Below are 20864 nucleotides of genomic sequence, written 5' to 3' on the forward strand. Positions count from 1 at the left end.
AACATCGAAAACGTGCATATGAACAGTCTGCACAGATGAGTCTACATGCATGAGAGAAACAAACTAGAGAACAAGGAGGATTGTTGACTAGACCAGTTACCAACAACCTCTTTTACAACAGCGATGTATTATGGGAATCATTATCATGTTTGGAACACAGATTACTTTACTGTACGAGGTAGAAATATAAAATGCATCAACCTGATCTCTCAGAAAGGCCTATAAATAGCCGAACATTACAAGGACATTCCGCGTGTCATGAGTACGCATTTTAGCCTTTTCGTGTGTCATTTTTACGCCACGCAAAAGAACTACGCTGCAGACAGTGTCGTTACGCCGGGCAGACACACAGCTGACAACCTGCTAAACAAAAACTAAACATGCGGCTGCATATCCGCGACACTACATGCAGCATCGGAGCTGCTAAGTTAACGCTCCCGGACGGTGAACTGGAGACTCAGTTGTCTGTTGTACTCATACTCTGCAGCTGGTGCACCGCTGCATGTGAGACAAAAATCTTGTCGGTTAGCGAGGGTTGGTTATCGGATAAGAAATTTTTTTCAAAATTAGCATCCCTAGTACATAAACGACGTAACAGAAGTACGGAAAACACGTCACGAATGCCACTAACATTAACTTCAAAATAACTCATCAACACTTTGGGAAACGAAACACCAGTCTCCAACACCGGTCTCCTGTTTGAAAGTCCTGTGTTTGTTGGACCCACCATAAGCAGTCTTTCTCACTTTTTTACTTTGCGTCACTAGCTCTGAGTGTAGTATATTTACGCGGATGCATTTACATTGCTGTCAATACAGACGTACAAATGCCGCGCCAAAAGCAAGAAAGGCGTTCTTATTGCGCGAAAAATGACTTGCAAATTATCGGGTCATTCATACGCCACTAGTCACACTGGGAATTCCAGTGTTGATACGCCGTATTTACCTTTAATACATTGACATACATGTTAAATATCCATTTCTAGTATCAGTGATGTCAGACAAACAGGCCAGAGCTGCAAACCAGTTCATTCATGCGTTGTTCCTCTACCGTCAACATGAGGTTCAGTTAACCTTACATTTAGAGCTATCACCAATATATTAAATATAAACCATATCAAATACGTTTGTGACCAAATCCTTGCAAACTTAATGAGATTCCCAACTGTCCTGTACTGTGTTTAACTAACAAAACTATACTTTTACTGCCTTCATCTGTCTTCTCTCGCTACAAAGAAAAAAACAACAGACAACATCTCAAAACGACTCCTGAAAAACATCTAATATCAGACTGATGATATCTCATGTGCGACGTCTGAATACAGACACAGGCCGGCAGACATTTGTTCATAAATACTGGATTCGTGGAGCACAATGTGAGCACAGATGGCAGCTCTTATTAAAAATCAACATGTCTGAATGGTCACTCTAGCAGCGCAATTAATAACCGTGGTGCCAGTTAGAAATCACACAAACACACAAACAAACAAGGCGAAGGAAGAGTGACTGGAGCACAAGTCTGACTTGTTAACCAGCTTTATTTCACTGAATATTCTACGTTATTGATGTTAAACATTTTATATTTTTGACTGCATTTGTCCACATATCTAAGTAACAATCCAGCTCAACTCACTACACATTAACAACACATGAATACACGTATGAACTGTTGCATACTCACTGGTTTAGGAATAGAGAAGAGATTTGAAATATCAAATGACTGTCTCACGCAGAGAACCATTTCCTGATGCACATAATGAGAAAAAGCCCCAAAATGACCCATTTAAGCCTGAACAGAAACGTACTGAACTGAGAAAAACAATATTTACATGTTTATGTTTTAAGCTTCACGCTCATGCCTTCATCCAAAGACACTCAGAACAATGATAACTACGTTAGATTTGGCCCTAAAAGACATTACTGTTGTGTGCTATCACGATACTTGGGTGCCGATTCAATATTCGTGTTATGATTTTTAAGTATTGCGATTCTACGATTCGATTTTACGATTTATTGAAAAAGTTGAATCATACACTTCTAGGGACTTTTACTTTGGAAAAACTTTTAAAGGGACTGATTGACGCGGGGGAGACCGTAGCTTTGGTCTCCAGGGCCGGAGTCTCTGCTGTACTCTGCTCCTCTGCCTGTCTTCACTCACACACCGCGCTCGTTCTCGCTCTTTCGCTCCACTCTCACGTGCATGCTGCTCACTCCACACTGCAGGAGAGTTAGTTTAGCTCTGAGAATATCTAGTGAATGTTCAGTGGACGTTTGTGCAGAAATAACTGCTGCAGCTCCTCCAGACCAGCAGAGGTTTCCCGTGTCTTGTGAAGTGACGGGGCTCCGCAGAGAGAAACGTTATCGTCTCCGACCTAAACTCCGGTGTCTCCCCCGTTCCCTCCGGCCGCGGTCGGGAGGCTGAGGCAGGAAAAGCCAACACTAGGATCAGCATTGATTCATGGAGAGACCTTGGTCTGGTCAGCTAACATTACTGCCAAGCAGCTGAAATATAGAGTGATATTGTGCTTTTAGCTGACGTGTGTCTCCTCACTGTGTTGAGCGATGCTCCTTCATGTCTATGTAGAGCAACAGGACGCTGACTTTCGTTGACTTAACGGCCACAGGTGTCGCTGTTAACAAGACATTTCTGATTCTTACAAACAGTCTCTTTAATTGATACAGTAAAAATGTTTTATTTTCAGCATATATGTAGTCAGAGATTTCCTGAAGTTATTGTTTTGTGGCTGGTGAGTGAAGCAAATCTAGCAGCCACTTGCATAATTTACCAGCATTTGGCTTGTGCTAATTTACAACCCTGAATGTAACGTTACATGTTTTCATGCATCTGAATGTGCAACACACACTGGCTGCATGGCTTGTCCTTGTGCCGCAGGGCCAGTAGCAGGTATGTGTTGATCGATTTTGCTTTTCTAGAGTGTTTCTGCAACCAATGTGTGTTGGAAAGTTTGTACTTGGACAATTTGATTTGAATGTTGTACGATGAAAGACAGTAAGCGGTGGGGGGATGCATTATTTGTTAATATGTTCCCCTGACGGTAGTCTATAATAACGGTATATAATTTCAATACTTTAGCCACAATATTTACAATGGGTGGCTAATCCATCCAGTGGCCTATACCTACTAATTCTACAAATATGTTTAATAAGAAAAAAATAGAAATGGAAAAGGCAGTTATTTCCCACAGATTGAAGCTCCTCAGCCAGCAGCAGACACGCTAAGTCGAACAGAAGTGAAAATGAGGTCTGTCTGGGGGCAACGCCGTGCGAGATGACTCGCTGCCGTCCGCCTCGCCGACACAATGCTGCTGTCCTGCATTGTCCCGACCAATTTGTCGCCTGCGCCGTTATCATGCGTCCTCCTACGAGATTGGAAAAGTAGCAAGGAAAAGAAATAAACAGCCATTTCTTTCGCTCCTGGGCAGCGGTGCGGAAAGTTATTCAGCCACAGATACACAAATGATGAGTGAATCCGGCGAGTCTTCATAGATATGAAAATGAATATAACCTCCATTCAGGTGGTCACAGGTGCTGGAGGAAGCTCTCATTGTGAAACAACAGCAGCAGTCAAACACGGCAGAAAAACTGAAGAGGAAGGCGTATAGCTATGGTGTCTCTTCTACACCAAATCTGAACAAAAGCTGTCTGTGGGCGTAAAAAAACCCACGACACAAATCATGCTGTGGCTTCAGTTTAAAGTGGGCCTGCAGCAGGAAGTGGAACAATGACACAGGAGGTGTGTGAGGGATTAATTAAAACAAAACAAGACAAGCTAATCAGCTTATGAGTACCAAGATGATTTGGTTTGACAGGTGAAACAAAAAGTTAGTGAATTTTCATTTCCCAGTGGCTGAAACAGACACGAGTTGTGAGAGCGTCTGGATCTGACAGAGCTGATACTGTCTCAGTCTCAACTCACAAAAGGCTCAGAGGTTTGAGAAACAAATGAACAAACTGCAGGGGAACGGACACACTGTCTAACTTTCCCAAACAGACAACCTTACGACAGCGCATTAGAGCCATTGTAGGTATAAGAAATAATAATTGTGGAGCCGGGGGAGGAGGGTAATATCAAAGAACGTGTGTCGCCAAGAAGTGAAAATCAATTGTTCATTCCATTGCAACATCAGAGACCAGCAGCAGAGCTACGCACCCACATTTTGGACTGAAAGCGACTACCGACGCCAGTAAAACGTCCGCCTAAAAAGTGCGGATGAGGCGATGGTCCTGAAAGAATCATAACGGTACACACATTTTCTTTCATATTCTTTCTGTGTTATTTTATAAACATAAGTAATACTGTAGAAGTTACAGGGAAGTAGAGACCAACAACTTCTATCTTTGACTACATGGAGGCGTGTCTTTTTATTTCAGCACAGCTAACACTATAAACCAACTGTTGAGACTACTCCGAACACACAGCGTTACCATGGTTACACATTGATGCTTTTAACGGTCACTGTGTCAGTGTGAAGGAAATAAAAACACACAACATAACTGCTTGTGTTGAACAACAGATTATGATGAATTATGTCCTTAAGAGTTTGCTGGGGAGAAGAAAGTCTAGAATACCCCGTTTAGCCGACGGCGAGCACGAAGCGTCCGGCAATGCTAGAGCTGCTAACGTAGCACAAATACACACACTGTTTGTCGGACACTCGTTAAAGTTATGCCGGGCAGACACACAGCTGACAACCTGCTAAACTAAACTAAATGTGCGCTGGAGACTTTTACTGGGAAAGTGGCTGCATGTCCGTGACACTACACGCAGCATCGTAGCTGCTAAGTTAACGCTCCCGGAAAGTGAACTGAAGACTCCCGTCAACCAATATCTGTTGTGCTCCTGCAGCTGGCGCACCGCGGCATGCGAGGCACAAATCTTGTCGGTTAACGGTTAAGAAATGTTTACAATATAATATATTTTGCACGCAGTTTAACGGTGGCATATGTGGTGTGATGCGGTGGATCCAACCTTGCAAAGTAAAGCGATATGGTTCCTTTTTCATTAACACGGTTTTGCACTCCACTATAGCTTCACAACAAAGTCTTCAGCCTTTATTGGAAGTGTGTTTAGATGTAAAGCTGTGCACTAATAGTGAGGGGAGATTTGTATTTAGCTATGAGGCGAATTATGATTAGATTCCATGAGTGAAAGTGAGTTAAACTACAATAAAACTGTTGCAGCCTCAGGATGAAAAAGGTGTCTGTTGTACCTTAACAAACAGACTGTCTAAGCCACAGGGCACCCTGCTGCTCCAAAAGAGCAGACTCATTTCAGATAAGCTCTTTCCCTCTGCTGCCCTGGTTTACTGCCACACCCTTCCTCTCTCTGAGAATCGAGTGATGTGATGAGAAAAGCAGCCATTTTTGGGTCTTTCCTTGGCTCTCAGGTGGCCTCCCCCTCCTCTCCTCCTCTCCTCTCGGCTCTCTTTGGAAGCCGCTAAAGCACATTTCCTCCCAGATATTAAAGCCATCACAATAAATATTGTGGATTATGGGACTTTTTCATCTTTTCACTCTGCTTCCTTTTTCAAAGCTCTCTCCCTCCGCTACTTTAATACGACCTCGGGTGCTTTTCATTTCTATTTCATTGTGGAGACACAGACAGTTTTTTTTTTTTTTTTTTTTAACCTTGTCAACCCCAAAGACCGTCTGGTTCTTACAAACTAATGTCGTGTGGACAAACTTTATATCAAGCTTTAGATTACAAGATATCACATATGACTGGCTTGCACTAAAACAGGCTCATACTTTTAATTACGATCACAGGAGGAAAACAAAAAGGCACTCTTCAATTATGTACATAAATTTATATGGATAACGAAATATAGATTGAACCTTTCAGAGTAAATTATGGCCCAAAAAAACACATTTTAAAAGGTCTACTGATTTTTCATGCATATTTACCAACGCCATTGCCATGAAATTCACTTCCTATTGATTTTTTAAAACTTTCCTCAGAGCTTTTATGTTCAGAAAATGGTTTTGCCAATGGTCAATGTATTTTTGTTTATATATATTTAAAGCAGTACTGAAGTATTTAGTTTGCAGAAATGATTCCACATTGTTGTCTGATCACCTAATCTAGGTTCAGCTTTTAACAATTAGAAGTAACTTAAAAATAACAAACTCAGACATCTGTAAATCATCTTTTGTTGGGTGATAGTGACTTTTTACATTTTAATATTGTTCAAGTTAGGGATGCACCGATATCGGGTCCGATACTGTGCTCATGTACTCGTACTCATAAACGGCTCCGATACCACTTGACGGCAGCGTGACGTTAAACTCTTGTCACCATGTTTTGGGTCCTATCGCACACGCTCACGCTCCTCCTCCCTGACAGTGCGGGCGAGACGGGCCGGTGGTGCGCCCGACCCCGCGGGGCCGTGATCTCACCTCAGCCAGAACGCGCCGGCCCGCACTTTCATTGCGCCACGGGGTTTTGCTTGCACCCTCTGTCTCGCGGGTGCGTTAGACTCCATAGTCCGTGTTTCAAGACGGGTCGGGTGGGTTGCAGACATCGCCGCAGACCCCTGGCGCCTTTTACGTGGGCCGAGCCCCGCCCTGGGCACACGACGCGGTTGGGGCGCACTGAAGACAGTATGCCCCGGTTGACAGTCGCACCAGGGGCCCCGTCCTTCCCCTGCGGGGAGAGAGGGCACAGCGAGCACTTTGGCCACGTTCCCGGGAAGCACCTTCGCCCCGAGCCTTTCCAAGCCGACGTAGAGCCGTTCGCGGCGCACCATCTCGTATGCGGGACTCCCCAGTCTGCCGTGTGTCGCTCACATCCTCCAGCTGGCTGTTAACGAGGGTCTTTTGGCACAGAGAAGTACTCGTATCGGTACTCGGTATCGGCGAGTACCCAAATGTAAGTACTTGTACTCGGTCTGAAAAATAGTGGTATCGGTGCATCCCTAGTTCAAATATAAGAAAGAGGTTAAATGGTGTTTTTGTACTTGTGAATACAACAGAAGGTGGCCTGCCCCTTTAAGCAGACTTCCTCTACTGAGAAGTTGTGTGTTATTGTCATTAGAGCACTGAATTTGTTATTTCTTTTTTTAAGAAACAGAAAATGCCAAAAAATCACTTAAAGGTTGAACACAGTTGGAGTAGAACACTTTAGCTCTATCTCAGATTTCTGCACCGTCACCAGCTTTGGCAGGAAAATGGTCCCAATATCATTTATACTGGCAGCTTGAATCCTGAATATTGGTCCCACTTTACAAAACCACACAGGTTCAACCTTAAAATATCTTGTTGGCGGGTAAAAGACAGTAAAAGTAAAGGAAAGCGATCTATGTTGGCTCAATGAAATAAAACGTTTTGGCTCGTCATAGTGACTGCCTCGCTGTTACGTTCCATCAGGCCAGAGGAGTCGAGCGCTGCCCGGTCAGAGCTGTAAACAAAGCAAACAGCTCATTAGGCCGCGGGATTTACACTCAGCCTTGTCCATTAAGAGTCTCGGGGTCAGCGCTGTGTTTTGATGGAGGCAGTCACAGCCGCTAAACCATTAAACCAAACACTAGGCTCGCTGAGTTTAACAACTGTGGTTCAGCCCAGGGGTCACATGATCTGCATAAACAGGATGCGCGATATTCAGTGGATGTGACGCTGGCAAGATCTTAAAACACAGTGCAACACCTCTTCAATCAAGCTTTAAGGGAGCTTGTTAAGAATGTGTAGAGTTCATGTTTATGTCACATTGCATCAAATACTGTTTGGCCAGTTGCTGCCCCAAGTGACGGAGTATGAGTATATCTCAGGGGCTTGTTTACGAATGAGGATAAGATGGAGCATGAGATCTGTGTCGGTAGTAATGTGAGTTTGTACGAGACTTCTCGTCATGTTTAAGACGTAACAGTCTTCATTTACTATTCGATCTACGTTCCAAAGTCACCTGACGTGATGAACCTCAACTTCAAGTTGAAATTTGGGTTGTAACCAGGACCTCCGGGTCTGAAAAGTGAAGCCAATGCTGAAGTGCCTTAAACTTGCATTCTTTCTAACAGCCAGCAGGGGGCGACTCCTCTGAAGTCTGATTGTATAGAAGTCTATGAGGAAATGAGCCTACTCCTCACTTGATAAACATTGTAAACATGAGTTTATGATCTCAATTGCTAGTTTGAAGTCTTCTTCAATATAGGATGATGTTCATTTAGTAAATTATGGTCCCATTTAGAGTCAAATAGACCATAATGCAGGGGATGCTTTAGGGCGGGGCTACCTTTTGATTGACAGGTCGCTACCACGGCGTTGTCCGGTCCGGGAGTTGTCCGTGTTTCCGTCGTAGAACTTTAACCCCCTTCAGTTCATGGAAGTTAATTATAACCTTTTTGGTTGCTTGAAAATGTATTATTCAGCATTCAGTTGTACTTAGCTCCACGACGATGGCCAAAATGCCGAACTCGAGGCTTCAAAACGGCAGTCCACAAACCAGTGGGTGACGTCACGGTGACTACGTCCACTTCTTACACACAGTCTGTGGTAGTAACTAAAAGAATGAGATTGACTTTCCTTCTCATTCCACACGTTGGGATCTTGATCTCCGTCCTCCAGTATATGTGACCTGCTCTGGTGGGTCTGTGTAGTCTATCTTCTTTCCAGGTCTCCATGATGGAGAGGAGCTTGTGAGGTCCCAGAGACATCATACTGCCGAGCCGACAAGGGATGTTGCATAGGAAAACTCTTCTATGTGTCACACTAGAGAGCAAGGACAAACGACTTGACGGACTTTTTGGTCAATCCAGTGAGCACGTGTGATAAGACTTTCCTCTTGTTGATGTTGGGAAATGGGCTTACCTTGAGAAGACTAAGCAGTTATTGGACGTTTGGATCCTCCAGAAGGACTTGTGGGTTGTGGCCCAGGATGAGGACGTCTGGTTAGGTTAGCCTCCCTCCACCACGATGCAGACATGGATAAGTGGTGGGAAATGGATGGATAAATGGATGGAAGAATGACCACCTTTGCTGTTTTTGTTTGGACCAGAAATCGAAGTGAAACTGCCAACTGCATGTTGACTCGCCTCCACCTGCTCATCAGACATTCTCAGAAGGTTGAAAACCACAAAGCTCTCTGCGATTTGCCCCCAAAACCATTAAGCCTCAGTCACGGAAGAAGACGTGGTCGATGCCGGCGTTAAACAGGCTCTTGAATGGCTCAACAAACCCAAGCCACTTTCTGTCTCATCTGCTGCAACATTAGAGACACATTTTATTTTCAGCTTCAAGCCTCAAAGTCAAAGTCATTCTCATTCTGGACAGGAAGATCTGCTTCTCTTCTTATTCTCATCTTCTCCTGCTCACAGATTGCATCGTCAGAAATCAAACAAGTGTTGATAAACATCATTTGGAGGGCCCCATACGGTAGAAATATTCATGAATTCTGAAAGAATGCGTGCAGAAGGGAGTAAAAAAGGATGGTTTTTAAATATTCTCTTAGCTGATGTTGTTGGGAGTAGAGAAACCTGAAATCTGAATCTTCTACTTCACTTCACATCTGGAAAAGTTTTTTAACGGTAACGTAAAGCCTCGATCAGAATAGTAAAAAGCCGTCTCACACTCAGTACTCCCCTGAGCCCGTCATATGAATACAGGCACAGTGACAGCAAACAGAGAAGAAAGAAGAGAAGGACAGAGCGGGCGAACGAACGGAGAGAAAAAGAGCAAAGCGGAGAGAGGGAACGTGTGTAGAAGAAAGGAGGTGATGGGAATGTAATCGAAGAAAAGGAAGAGAGGGAAAGCATGTGGTGGCTCACAGGATGAGGGAATACTGCTGATGAAATCCAGGCAGCTATGACGACAGACACGGTGTGTATATGAAGAGGGAGAGATTTCTTCCACATATGTCCGCATGGTGAACGGCAGGAAGTATAAAAATATATCCAAAAGAAAAACACAAACATGAAAAGACTCAAAGAAACTCAATGAAAGAACTGGATTTAATCCAGCTGCTGCTGTGACTGCTACAGGTGGAAGTATTGGTGCTCACTTTTAGGTCACTTCTTTTTGGTGGCGACAAACTCGGCGTAGGGAGGAGGTCGAGGTGGATGGGTCGGTCAAAAAACACTGGAATTTTAACCAGGAGACCGCTGTTTGTGTCCCGGGTGAAACCAGACGTCAACGTTGAGTTATTTGTCACGTAACTTCCATACTTAGGTTACGCCACTTCTGTAGTTATTTAAACCACAATATTTCCCTAAACCTAACCAAGTAGTTTTGTTGCCTAAATTTAAAGCTGAAGTAGGCGAGATTGGAGCAAATATGCATCTGCAAGATTTCACAGACCGGAGGAAAACAAGCAGTAAGAGCTGATCTGAGGTCTGCTGTCCAGCTGCCGTATATGAGAGCCGGCTGTCAATCACTCTGAACTCCGACCAAACGGTCAAACTAGGCAGCGCTGATCAAATATGAATCAATATTCTGTTACGTTAATGCCTATTTCTCTCCTCACATGTTCTCAGAATCATCTTGTAGTGCACGGTTTAGCTGGAAAATGAGAAAGTTTGTGACGCCGCCGCCATTGTGAAATCTGGTGAAGGAACGCCAAGTTCTGGTCACATGACCGGAGCACAGCCAATAGGAACGCTCTCTCTCAATGAAATGACCTGTGATTGGTCAAAGTCTCCCGTCACGGGCTAGATGTTCTAAAGCCTGAAAACAGAGCCATGAGGAGGAGCAGAAGTCTAGTTATCTCTCAGAACACTTGAATTACAATATGATGAAAGGTTATTATGGAATTTTTGATAGTAAAGGTTGCTGACCCCTGGTCAAACCCTAACCAAAAAGTTTTGTTGCCTAAACCTAACCGCCAGCGTTTCACAACGTTAACCGTGCATGAACCTTCTGCTTTAACATACTATGTAAAAGGTGGCATTATAATGACGCTGGGGGGATTCTGCTCAAGCGGCAACACATCTTCCTTTCACTGTTAGCACTCCTTAGCTGATAAGACCCAGCCCCTTTAACTCGGTGGTAGAGAAGAGACTGTTTATTTTTGTTTCCAGTGTTTAAACCCTGTGGCTGTCCCACGAGCTCTTCCTCACGTCCTTCTGCAGCTCAGACAAAGATAACACACACACTTCCCCCTCTCTATTAATTCTGCTCCCTCTGCCCCAAAACAGTTTACCACACAAGTTGCAAAACCACAACTGTGTGTGTGTTTGTTTGAAAGCTGATGATAAAGATTCTGCGTCTTAGTGTGTGTGTGTGTGTGTGTGTGTGTGTGTGTGTGTGTGTGTGTTATTCTCTTTCTGTCAAAGCTGCAGAGACATAAGGAGGAACTGTGTGTTTGTTTTGTGTGTGTGTGTTTCCCAGGTTCCCACCACAGTTTCCCCACTCGGCTGTTTAGTTTGGCCCATCTCTGATCATCACTGCAGAGTAAACACCAGCCTTCACATTGATTCCTTCCGTCACATCTTGGCTCAGAGCCTCAGTGTCTCTCTGCGATCTCATTTTCAGTTTTAATCATCTTTATCCTCAGGAACCACTTCATTATGTAAGGCTGTTTAACTGTAACAATTATTGCATAATTAGTTGTCTTGTTTATGTAAATAAACCGTGGTAGCTTCTGGGTCTCCCTTCTGAAACAGAGATGCTCCGACAGGAATCTATTTTCTGCTTCCTTCTGTTGTTGGAGGATTCACTTGCATAAGATATAAGATGTTTTCCTTCACTATTACAAACCCAACTGTTGGTAAATACATCCAAACACATGTTTTACAAATTAAGTGATCCTTAAGTGGTCCTCAGTGATCGGATCACAAGTGGACAGCTTTAAGTACGTCTGTTCACACCTGGCATTAGAATGCGTCTCCACATGCGTCTTCAGTGGCCACTTGTGATCCGATCTCACTTCCCCGCCCCATATGCAGATAAACACGTAGTAAACACACGGCTAATATAGCAGCCGTTGTGACGTAATATTACATGAATGTCTGTAGTGATATCCTACATATTCCTGAATTCTGGTACATTGTATTAACATCAATATGTAGGGGACCTCTGCGCCGCCGGCACCGCTGCTTTTGCCAGACAACGACGGGGCACAGCGCTCCAGAGAGCCGGGAGGACAGAGAATAGGCGGTCGGTCGGGTGTCAGCTTCACGCAAAGAAGCGGAACAAAAACACCGACACATCTCCGACAGTTTGATGATAATGCACTTTGCGTGCCTAGTGTGATAGTCTGCAGATCTGTAGCCTATAAACAAGATATATTTTAATAAAATACAGTTGTACCGACAGGATACAGTAGAGCACAGAGGCCGTTTCCATGCTGACAAGCGCCCGTGTCTGCCTGTTTATTCACCTGAGGGGCGCGGTAATCCCGCGGATCCCAGCTGGACATCAGATGAGTAGGAGGTCCTTAATGTGGCCCAGGACACATTCACTTCACACTGCTAAAAGAATGTGGTCATATGTGGCCCAGACAACCTCTGAATGTGGTCTGAAAGATCCGATCTCAATGCGTCTTGAGTGTGTTCACACCTGTACTTAGAGCTGTCCACTGAGGACGCATGTTAATACCAGGTCTGAACAGGGCCTAAGTATGTAATAATAAAGTATAAATCTCAAAATAGCCAATGAAATAAGGAATGATCACACAACATTATTAGCGATGGATATCGCTGTTTATTGTGTGAAGAGGTGCCTGTGTGTACCTGTTGCGGCAGCCTGCTGCGCTGCGCTGTGAAGCTTCGAGTACCTTCAAATATTTCTCACCTTAACTTCGAAGGCCAAAAAAATGGTATTCAGGAAAGCCCTACCTTTGACCTTTGACAATCAAAACCGAATCAGGTCATCCTTTGAGTCCAAGTGGACGTTTGTGCCTAATTTGGAGAAATTCCCTCAAGCCGTTCCTGAGATATCACGAGAATGGGACAGACGTGAAGTCACAGTAACCTTTGACAACCAAAATCTAATCAGTTCATCCTCGAGTACAAGTGGATGTTTTTGCCAAATTTGAAGAAATTCCCTCCAGGCGTTCCTGAGATATTGCGTTCACAAGAATGGATCGGACGTCACGGAGGCATTATAAAACAATGTTCATTCCACAAAAGCTTGGCCACTGTGTGGACTGGCAGCGCGATGGCCTTATAAAACCTGAACAAATACCTCTTGTCACATTAAAGTATCCGCTGAAGTCTTTTTCCTGCTGAAGAGCAGAAACATAATGACTTCAGAAACATCCCTTTAAGTCTATAAAACCTCCTATAAATCTGGATTTAATCCTTTTAAATCCTCTCTCATTGTCTCACTCTGACAAAAACCCACTCGACAAAAATACAGGACTGTTTTTGCTTATTCAAAACCATAATATGTATTTCTATTTACCCTTAAGTTCTCTGTGGACATTTGAACAACGTCTCCGCCTCTGGATTACAGTCCAATTTGCATGTGGAGTTCCTGGAGACCGTCACCATGTCATATTGGTGATGAGTCCGTCCAGAGCTCAAGGAAAAAGTGACGTCAAAGTTTACAGAGTGCGTCTGGCTAAGATCTTTTGTCAGAGCACCGCCTGCAAGGTTTGAATGGAAGACCATATTTGGGCTGTGAATTATGACAACTTTATTTTATCGCTGGAGTAAATATTAGAACGGGGTGATGAAGGAGGACGGACAGGAGGTGCTCCTGTGGAGACACTCAGACACAGCGAGCGATGAAAGAGAAGAGGGGAGGACAAAGCGGGAGACAAGAGATGAGGATTAGAGCGGCGATTCTCCCGGGCCGTGTTCACACTGCAGCTAAATACGGTCATCGCTCCTCAGGAGAGACACAAAGCTGGTTCAGTTCACGCACAGTTCGCTTATGAAAAGACGAAAGTTAAGTGTGTTCTACCACCAGAGTAGCGAACGTCAACAAATCTGAGTTCAGACTGGGTTGAATCCACCAGAACCGCTCTCTCTTGTGCTTTCACTGCAGGGTTATCATCGAAAACTAAAACTAAGTAGGGATGCACCGATACCACTTTATTCAGACCGAGTACAAGTACTTACATTTGCGCACTCGCCGATACGAGTACCGATACGAGTACTTCTCTGTGCAAAAAGACCCTCGTTAACAGCTAGCTGGAGGGTGTGAGCGACACACGGCAGGCTGGGGAGTCCCGCATACGAGGCGGTGCGCCGCGACCGGCTCTAGGTCGGCTTGGAAAGGCTCGGGGCGAAGGTGTATCGCACGGCTGTGGACAAAGTGCTCCCTGCACCCCCTGCTCCCGGTGCGATTGTTGACCGGGACGGACTGTTCTCAGTGCGCCCCAACCGCGTCGTGTCTCCAGGGCGGGTCTCGGCAAACTTAAAAAGCACCAGTGGCGATGTCTGCAACCCACCCGACCCGTCTTGAAACACAGACCAAGGAGTCTAACGCACACACGAGTCAGAGGATGCAAGCAAAACCCCGCGGCGCAATGAAAGTGAGGGCCGGCGCGCGGTGACTTGGGTGGGATCCCGGCCCCGCGGAGTCGGGCGCACCACCGGCCGGGAGGTGGAGCATGAGCGCGTGCGATAGGACCCGAAAGATGGTGACGAGAGTTTAACGTCACGCTGCCGTATAGTTGTATCGGAGCCGTTTTGCGAGTACGAGTACATGAGCACAGTATCGGACCCGTTACCCGATACTGATATCGGTATCGGTGCATCCCTAGCTAAAATCAGTTTTGCTGCTACTCCCGTCCACAGCAGAACATCACTTTGCTTCCGTACTGGTGGTCCTGTCTGCTTCTCCAAACTGGTAGCGTGCCAACCGTCATCTACTGTAGGTAATACACTGACTACGGATAAGTACCTCATACAGCCTTACTTCAAAACACCTGAACTATCCCTTTAAAGCACCAATTGGACTGGACTGTGGGCTGGTTGCATTTTTGGTTAGACGTCATAACTTGGGTGGGATTTGATGGTGTGTTCCCCTTTATGCATGTTTTAATTCAATAAGACGCATATGGAAATGACTGGAAATCTGTGGCTGCTTGGAAGGTATTTAAATTGGGTAAATGTATGTAAAGTACAAACACAGTTTAATGCAAAACCATTGCTGTGATTCTTCAAACTCCCTCTCTCTCTCTGTGGTTTTCTCTCTCCGTCGTGTGTAAATGTGTGAGTGAGCTCCAGGATTATGAAGCTCAGGATTACATAATCCCTCCCAGCCAATCAGAGAGCACCACTGCTCTGACGTCATATGTTAATTTAATCCAAACACACACACACACACACACACACACACACACACACACACACACACACACACAGATGTAAGTGTACACACAGCTGGAGTCAGGTATCAACTCTCACAGGAAAAGCAGAACCAGCTGTCTGAATTAAACACACACACACACACCGTTCCCACACTTACACACTCACAGAGCTGCACACACAAACACACGCAGGTAGTCAAAGAATCAGAGGTATTCCTTGAGGTTTAAGACGCGCTCAGTGAGTGTGAACGTAAACATACAGCAGAAGGATTACTCAACCCCTCATCTTCTCAGTTTATCACTGAAGTTCATTAAAACCCCTGAAGGGAGCCGGTTTGAATGTTTTGCAGCATCGTGACTAATAAAGCTTCTCAGCTGAGGAACCTGCCTCACCAATCCTGCAGCCTGCTGATCACTAACACATCATATTCCACTCTGTGTTGGGTGGGTGTTTATGGGAAAAGTGGGATTTTGGGGGATTTTCACAACGACAGACATGACGTCACATTGTCAGGGTCAGCAGAGTTCAGCTACGGGAATCAGCGCAGACACACAGGGTTTCATTTTGGCCAGTATGAGAGGCTAGTTACACGTTATGACACGGGTTTAGGGTTAAGAATAAGGCACCGGTATACTCTGTCAGCGTAATTAAAAATAGCATGCCAATGCAAAACAAAATCCAATGAAGAACACAACATTACACCTCTACTGGTTGCTATTTTCAGACCTTCATACAGTCTCTCACGTTTACACCTGAGTCTTGATTAGCACATGACTGCAGCCGGTGGAGGTGACGTGTTGCCCTCTGGGTCACTTTGACATTCTCACAGTCAGTTCAGTGAATTAACCTTCTAGTCACAAGCTCAACTAACGAGCCCAACACACTCAGAGGCCACACATCTACCTCCGGGGGAAATAAAACAAAACCATAGCCTGCAGCTTTAGTTTAACCACAGACCATTTCCTCAGCACACACCACCGCTCTGTGTCCAAGGCTCACTGATCTATTGAAACCGGCTCTGTGTTAATAGTGATGAAACACTGCCAGACGCCTGCTGAGGAGGTTGAGTGTCAGACCTGAGACCTTCTGACCTCTCATGGTCTGTCAGATGGAAAGAGACTTAATAGCCCTCAGCAGCGGAGAGCATGCTGAGATTGCTGGATGTTTGGAGCCGAGGACTCCGTTTAGCACCCAGAGTATCAACAAGTGAGCCACCCTCACAGTGTGCAACAAACACTGGAAAAACACTCAGCTGCAATGAGACGTGAAACCGCAATCAGTCACAGATACAGCTCACACGCTCGTGGTTTTGTGGAGCTGCCTTGCGACTATATGATAGACAGAAACAAGCAGGAGCTGACCAGGATATTAGGACCGCTTTGGAAAGTGGTTTGAGAGATATTAAAGGAAGAGACTGGTCAACAATCCCCCTGAAGAGGCTAAAACCAACATGATTTTATCCTCCTAACAAGTAGCCATAGCCTGGTGCAACTTGTGTCTCCATGCTGTAAATGTTCAATGTTTCCAGAAACTATTAAAGCACATTAAAGAGCCATACTCTTACATTTGGTGACAAGTTCCTTCATTGCAATCAACGAGGCTGAAACAACAACTGTACTTTCTGTCAAGCAAACATCACTGGTTCTACCAACTCTTCCATGATATTGTCTATTCTTATCAACATGGGAGTGGGTAAATATGCTCCTTTATGTAAATGGATGAATATATTAATTACTGGAAATCAGTTAACAACACAAAACAATGACAGATATTGATCCAGAAACCCTCACAGGTACTGCATTTAGCATAAAACAATATGCTCCAATCATAACATGGCAAACTGCAGCCCAACAGGCAACAACAGCTGTCAGTGTGTCAGTGTGCTGACTTGACTATGACTTGCCCCAAACTGCATGTGATTATCATAAAGTGGGCATGTCTGTAAAGGGGAGACTCGTGGGTACCCATAGAACCCATTTACATTCACACATCTGGAGGTCAGAGGTCAAGGGACCCCTTTGAAAATGGCCATGACAGTTTTTCCTCGCCAAAAATTTGTGTAAGTTTGGAGCGTTATTTAGCCTTCTTCATGACCAGCTAGTATGACATGATTGGTATCAATGGATTCATCAGTTTTTTTTAGTTTCATATGATTCCAGTATCTTCACTCTAGCTTTAGAAATTAGAAATTAGTGGTGTTAACACGAATTTGCGTTAACGCGTTATGACGTTAACTTTGACAGCCCTAATTTTTGCATGTTTTTGCAAGTTTTCGCAATTTAGGGGTTACCTTCTAGACACAACCCTCTTTCATAAGCTGTCTTCACCTTTTGCGCATCCACCAAAAAGTTGAATTCTGTATTAATTAATTAATTAACTTTAGCTGCAGGAGAGTGTGAAGCACACTCGTGTTTGTCTGTCACTGTGCCAGCTACTGTTCAGGACCAACCAGACCACAATCGGTTCTTTCTTGATGTTATCTTCCAGCATTGATTGTGAATCAGTAAATACATTAGATGTTGAAGTGAGTCTCCATTTCCAGGATCAGTTTGTAAAACTCAACCTGTTCTGGACACTTTAGTTTCTCACCAGGAGTGACATCACTGCTCAAGAATTGGTCGTGTGAAAGAAATACGCAACAGCTTTTTCAGATGATGGATTAAATCAAACATGTATGAAAAATGAGGACCTTTAAGAGCCTGATTTGACAAATTGATGCAGGCAGAAGTTGTATATGACTCAACTACATCTCAGCTTTCAGGTCTGTGCAGAAGACACCAACATAACATCAGAGGCGAAGTACAACTTCACAAATGCCCCGAAAAATAACCAAGATGCTGCTGCGACCTTGCGTAAACTCCAACCAGCTGAACAATCTACATCCATATCATAATCCCGACTCACCCGACAGCCGCCTCTCCCTCACGCTCTTCCAGAAGACATCCCAAGCCTTGTTGGTGGAATCTTTCACGTGCTCGCTGAAGGATCTCCGCAGTGGAGTTTTTTTGAACGCCGTAGTCTGATCCATATTCCACACGTTCAACAGTCACATATTCCCATCTGAAAAACCCTGCGTTTCTGGAGAGTTACTAACCCATGTGGCAGCGAGGGTGTGTTTGACTTAAGAGTCCAGCAAAGTGAGTGAGGAAGGAGGAGGAGGAGGAGGAGGAGGAGGAAGAGGAGGCAGGGGGGCTGACACTTGATGCAAAAAGTCTGCATGTAATTTGTGAAACACTCCTGTCCTCTCCCTCCCCTACACCTCCCTCCTCAGAAAGTTGTGTGAAGAACTGTTTACGTGGATGAACAAACTATTTATGGTGTGTGAGAGCACATCTGGGTGTTTTCAAGAGGATGAATGTGAAGCAGGGAGAGTGTGAGAAGTGTTTTGTGCATGTGTGCTTGTGTGGGAAGTTCAAGGATTTAGCCGCCCTGAGACTTTACAGGACCAATATGTAACATCTTTACTGTAATAACTCAGAAAATGACCGTGACATGGCATCAGAGATTAAGGAAACATGCTGAATTGAAATACTGGCTTCTCCCACAACAATTCTACAGCCAGTATGTTCTCCTTTGAATTCCTCTACAGCATTCAGAGACATGACACAGACTTGCATCTTGACTTGGACTTGCCCTCAAGTCTGAAACGTGACGATACTAATTCTTCTACCGTACCGTCAGGGATTGAGACTCATGGCGTCCCGTCATCCTGGGGATGATAGAAAATGTGTTTGGGACAGAGTTAACCCACTATCGTTGCTTCCAGGGGAAGCACCCTTCTTCCCCTGCCGGTTTTCAACCCGGTAGGTGCATGGATGTATTAAAAGAACTGGATACAGCGTTGGAGGCGGGGCCCCGGTCATTCCTATGAGAGTTGCTCATTGGTGCATGAAGTCTAAATGGCTCGACTTCCGTCTGGTACCCGGATCTTGGCGGAGTAGCGTCCGCTCGATCACATGACTTGGTCACGGGGTCCTAACGTCACACCGTCGTCACGGCTTGCGCTCCAGCCTCGGTCTGGGTATCACTGACATGAACGGAGGAAGGGAAATACCGCCGTTTGGCCACTACGAAAGTCAGGATCGACGACCGGCGCACTTCCTGGGGGCTTGGGTGGGTGCCACATTATGATGCATTCAGGCTCTATTTAGTAAAAATGAGTATTGGGCAAAGGTTAAATCTAACGTTATCACAATGTGTTCAAATGTAATCTCGTAAAATTTAGTTTTGGGCGAGAAAAGGGAATTATGACCTGTTTAACTTCCAAAAAAAACATTATGCAAACAGTATGAAAGGAGTGGATGTTGACGTACCTGGGATTTATTGTTTCACTTTAGTTTTTTACCGTGGTATCAAATTGGTATTGGTCTTATAAAGTCTTAGCCCAACCCATCTGTCAGATGCAGCCACTTAGCTGTAAGGAACCACACACGTCCTCATCATCATCAAGGCTAGAATCAGTTAAACACATTTCCTCTCATGGGAAAGAGGATAAATAAACAGTACAGCTCAGGACTGCTGAAGGAGGAGGAGGATAGAGGGAAATGATGAATGGGAGTGACATCTCTACAGTCGGTCTAAAGGGTTATGAGTAACAGAGTAGACCTATCTAGGGATTGAACCTCAGGTAGTACCATGCATTAGATCTGGAGTCTGCAACCTGCAGCTCTTCAGCTCCTCTCCAGTGGCTCCCTGTGGATTTATAAACATGGAAATGAATAACTGTTTTTTGTTTACATTTTCTTTTTTATTTATCATTGTTAAAAGGTGTATGGTACGACGGAGTATTAGGGCCACATTGAGGGAAAAAATAAATCTGAGATTTCGAGAATAAATTGTATTACGAGAATAAAGTCATAAGTTTACGAGAAAAAAAGTCGTAATATTATGAGAATAAGTCATAATATTATAAAGTAGTAATTTTACGTGTTATTTTATTTTTTTCTCGTAAAGTTATGACTTTATTTTCTCGTAATATTACGACTTTTTTCGTAAATTTATGACTTTATCCTCGTAATATTAAAAAAAAATTCTCGTAAAGTTATGACTTTATTCTCGTAATATTACGACTTTTTTCTCATAAAGTTATGACTTTATTTTCTCGTAATATTCCGACTTTTTTCGTAAATTAATTACTTTATTCTCTTAATATTTCAATTTTTTTCTCGTAAAGTTATGACTTTATTCACGTAATATTACGACTTTTTTCAGAATTTTTTTTTTTCCCTCAATGTGGCCCTAATACTCCGTAGTGCATTGTCTCTTTGGCCCTCACTGCATTAGACTTATATACTATATACTTAGACTATAAACTGTGTTACCTTCATCACAATGATCAAATGTTTTGCGGCTCCAGACAGATTTGTTTGGCTCTTTTGATAGTAAAGGTTGCTGACCCCTGCGTTAGAGAAATTTGGCTTAATGACAAAAAGTGTTTTGCAGAAAAAGATTTTTATGAATTTCAAACTAAGGTATCCAAAAATGTGCTGTTTTGGGAAGTGAAAGCCGGCCCTCGTCCTAACTTTACTGTCCATCCAGTCGAGGTGTTGGTGAGGAGATAGAAGAAAACCAAAGGAAACAAAGCTCTAACGGACAACACAACACAAGAATAGTAAAATAACAGAAACACCTTGAGAAGATGGGGAGAGCAAGCTGG

The 20864-nt window shown here is 44.1% G+C and overlaps 2 protein-coding genes across 6 annotated transcripts in view; both read right to left on the bottom strand.

The window, feature by feature from the left end:
- sgcd (sarcoglycan, delta (dystrophin-associated glycoprotein)) overlaps positions 1–20864 on the bottom strand; it is a 618307-nt gene that overhangs the window by 221761 nt on the left and 375682 nt on the right. The window lies entirely within an intron of this gene.
- LOC141753289 (rho GTPase-activating protein 7) overlaps positions 1–20864 on the bottom strand; it is a 129239-nt gene that overhangs the window by 104189 nt on the left and 4186 nt on the right. Inside the window, exon 3 of one of the 5 annotated variants that reach the window (XM_074611795.1) lies at positions 19843–19900. The exons of 1 other annotated variant lie outside the window; for it this stretch is intronic. In XM_074611795.1, the coding sequence (XP_074467896.1) occupies positions 19843–19849 (7 nt within the window). In that variant the 5' untranslated portion in view covers positions 19850–19900. Of the gene's footprint in view, positions 1–18112; positions 18322–19842; positions 19983–20864 lie in introns of those variants that run through there. 3 more of the 5 variants (XM_074611790.1, XM_074611791.1, XM_074611789.1) reach the window with 3 other exon arrangements.

The sequence above is a fragment of the Sebastes fasciatus genome, chromosome 16, assembly GCF_043250625.1.
Source record: "Sebastes fasciatus isolate fSebFas1 chromosome 16, fSebFas1.pri, whole genome shotgun sequence".
Taxonomy (NCBI): Eukaryota; Metazoa; Chordata; class Actinopteri; order Perciformes; family Sebastidae; genus Sebastes; species Sebastes fasciatus.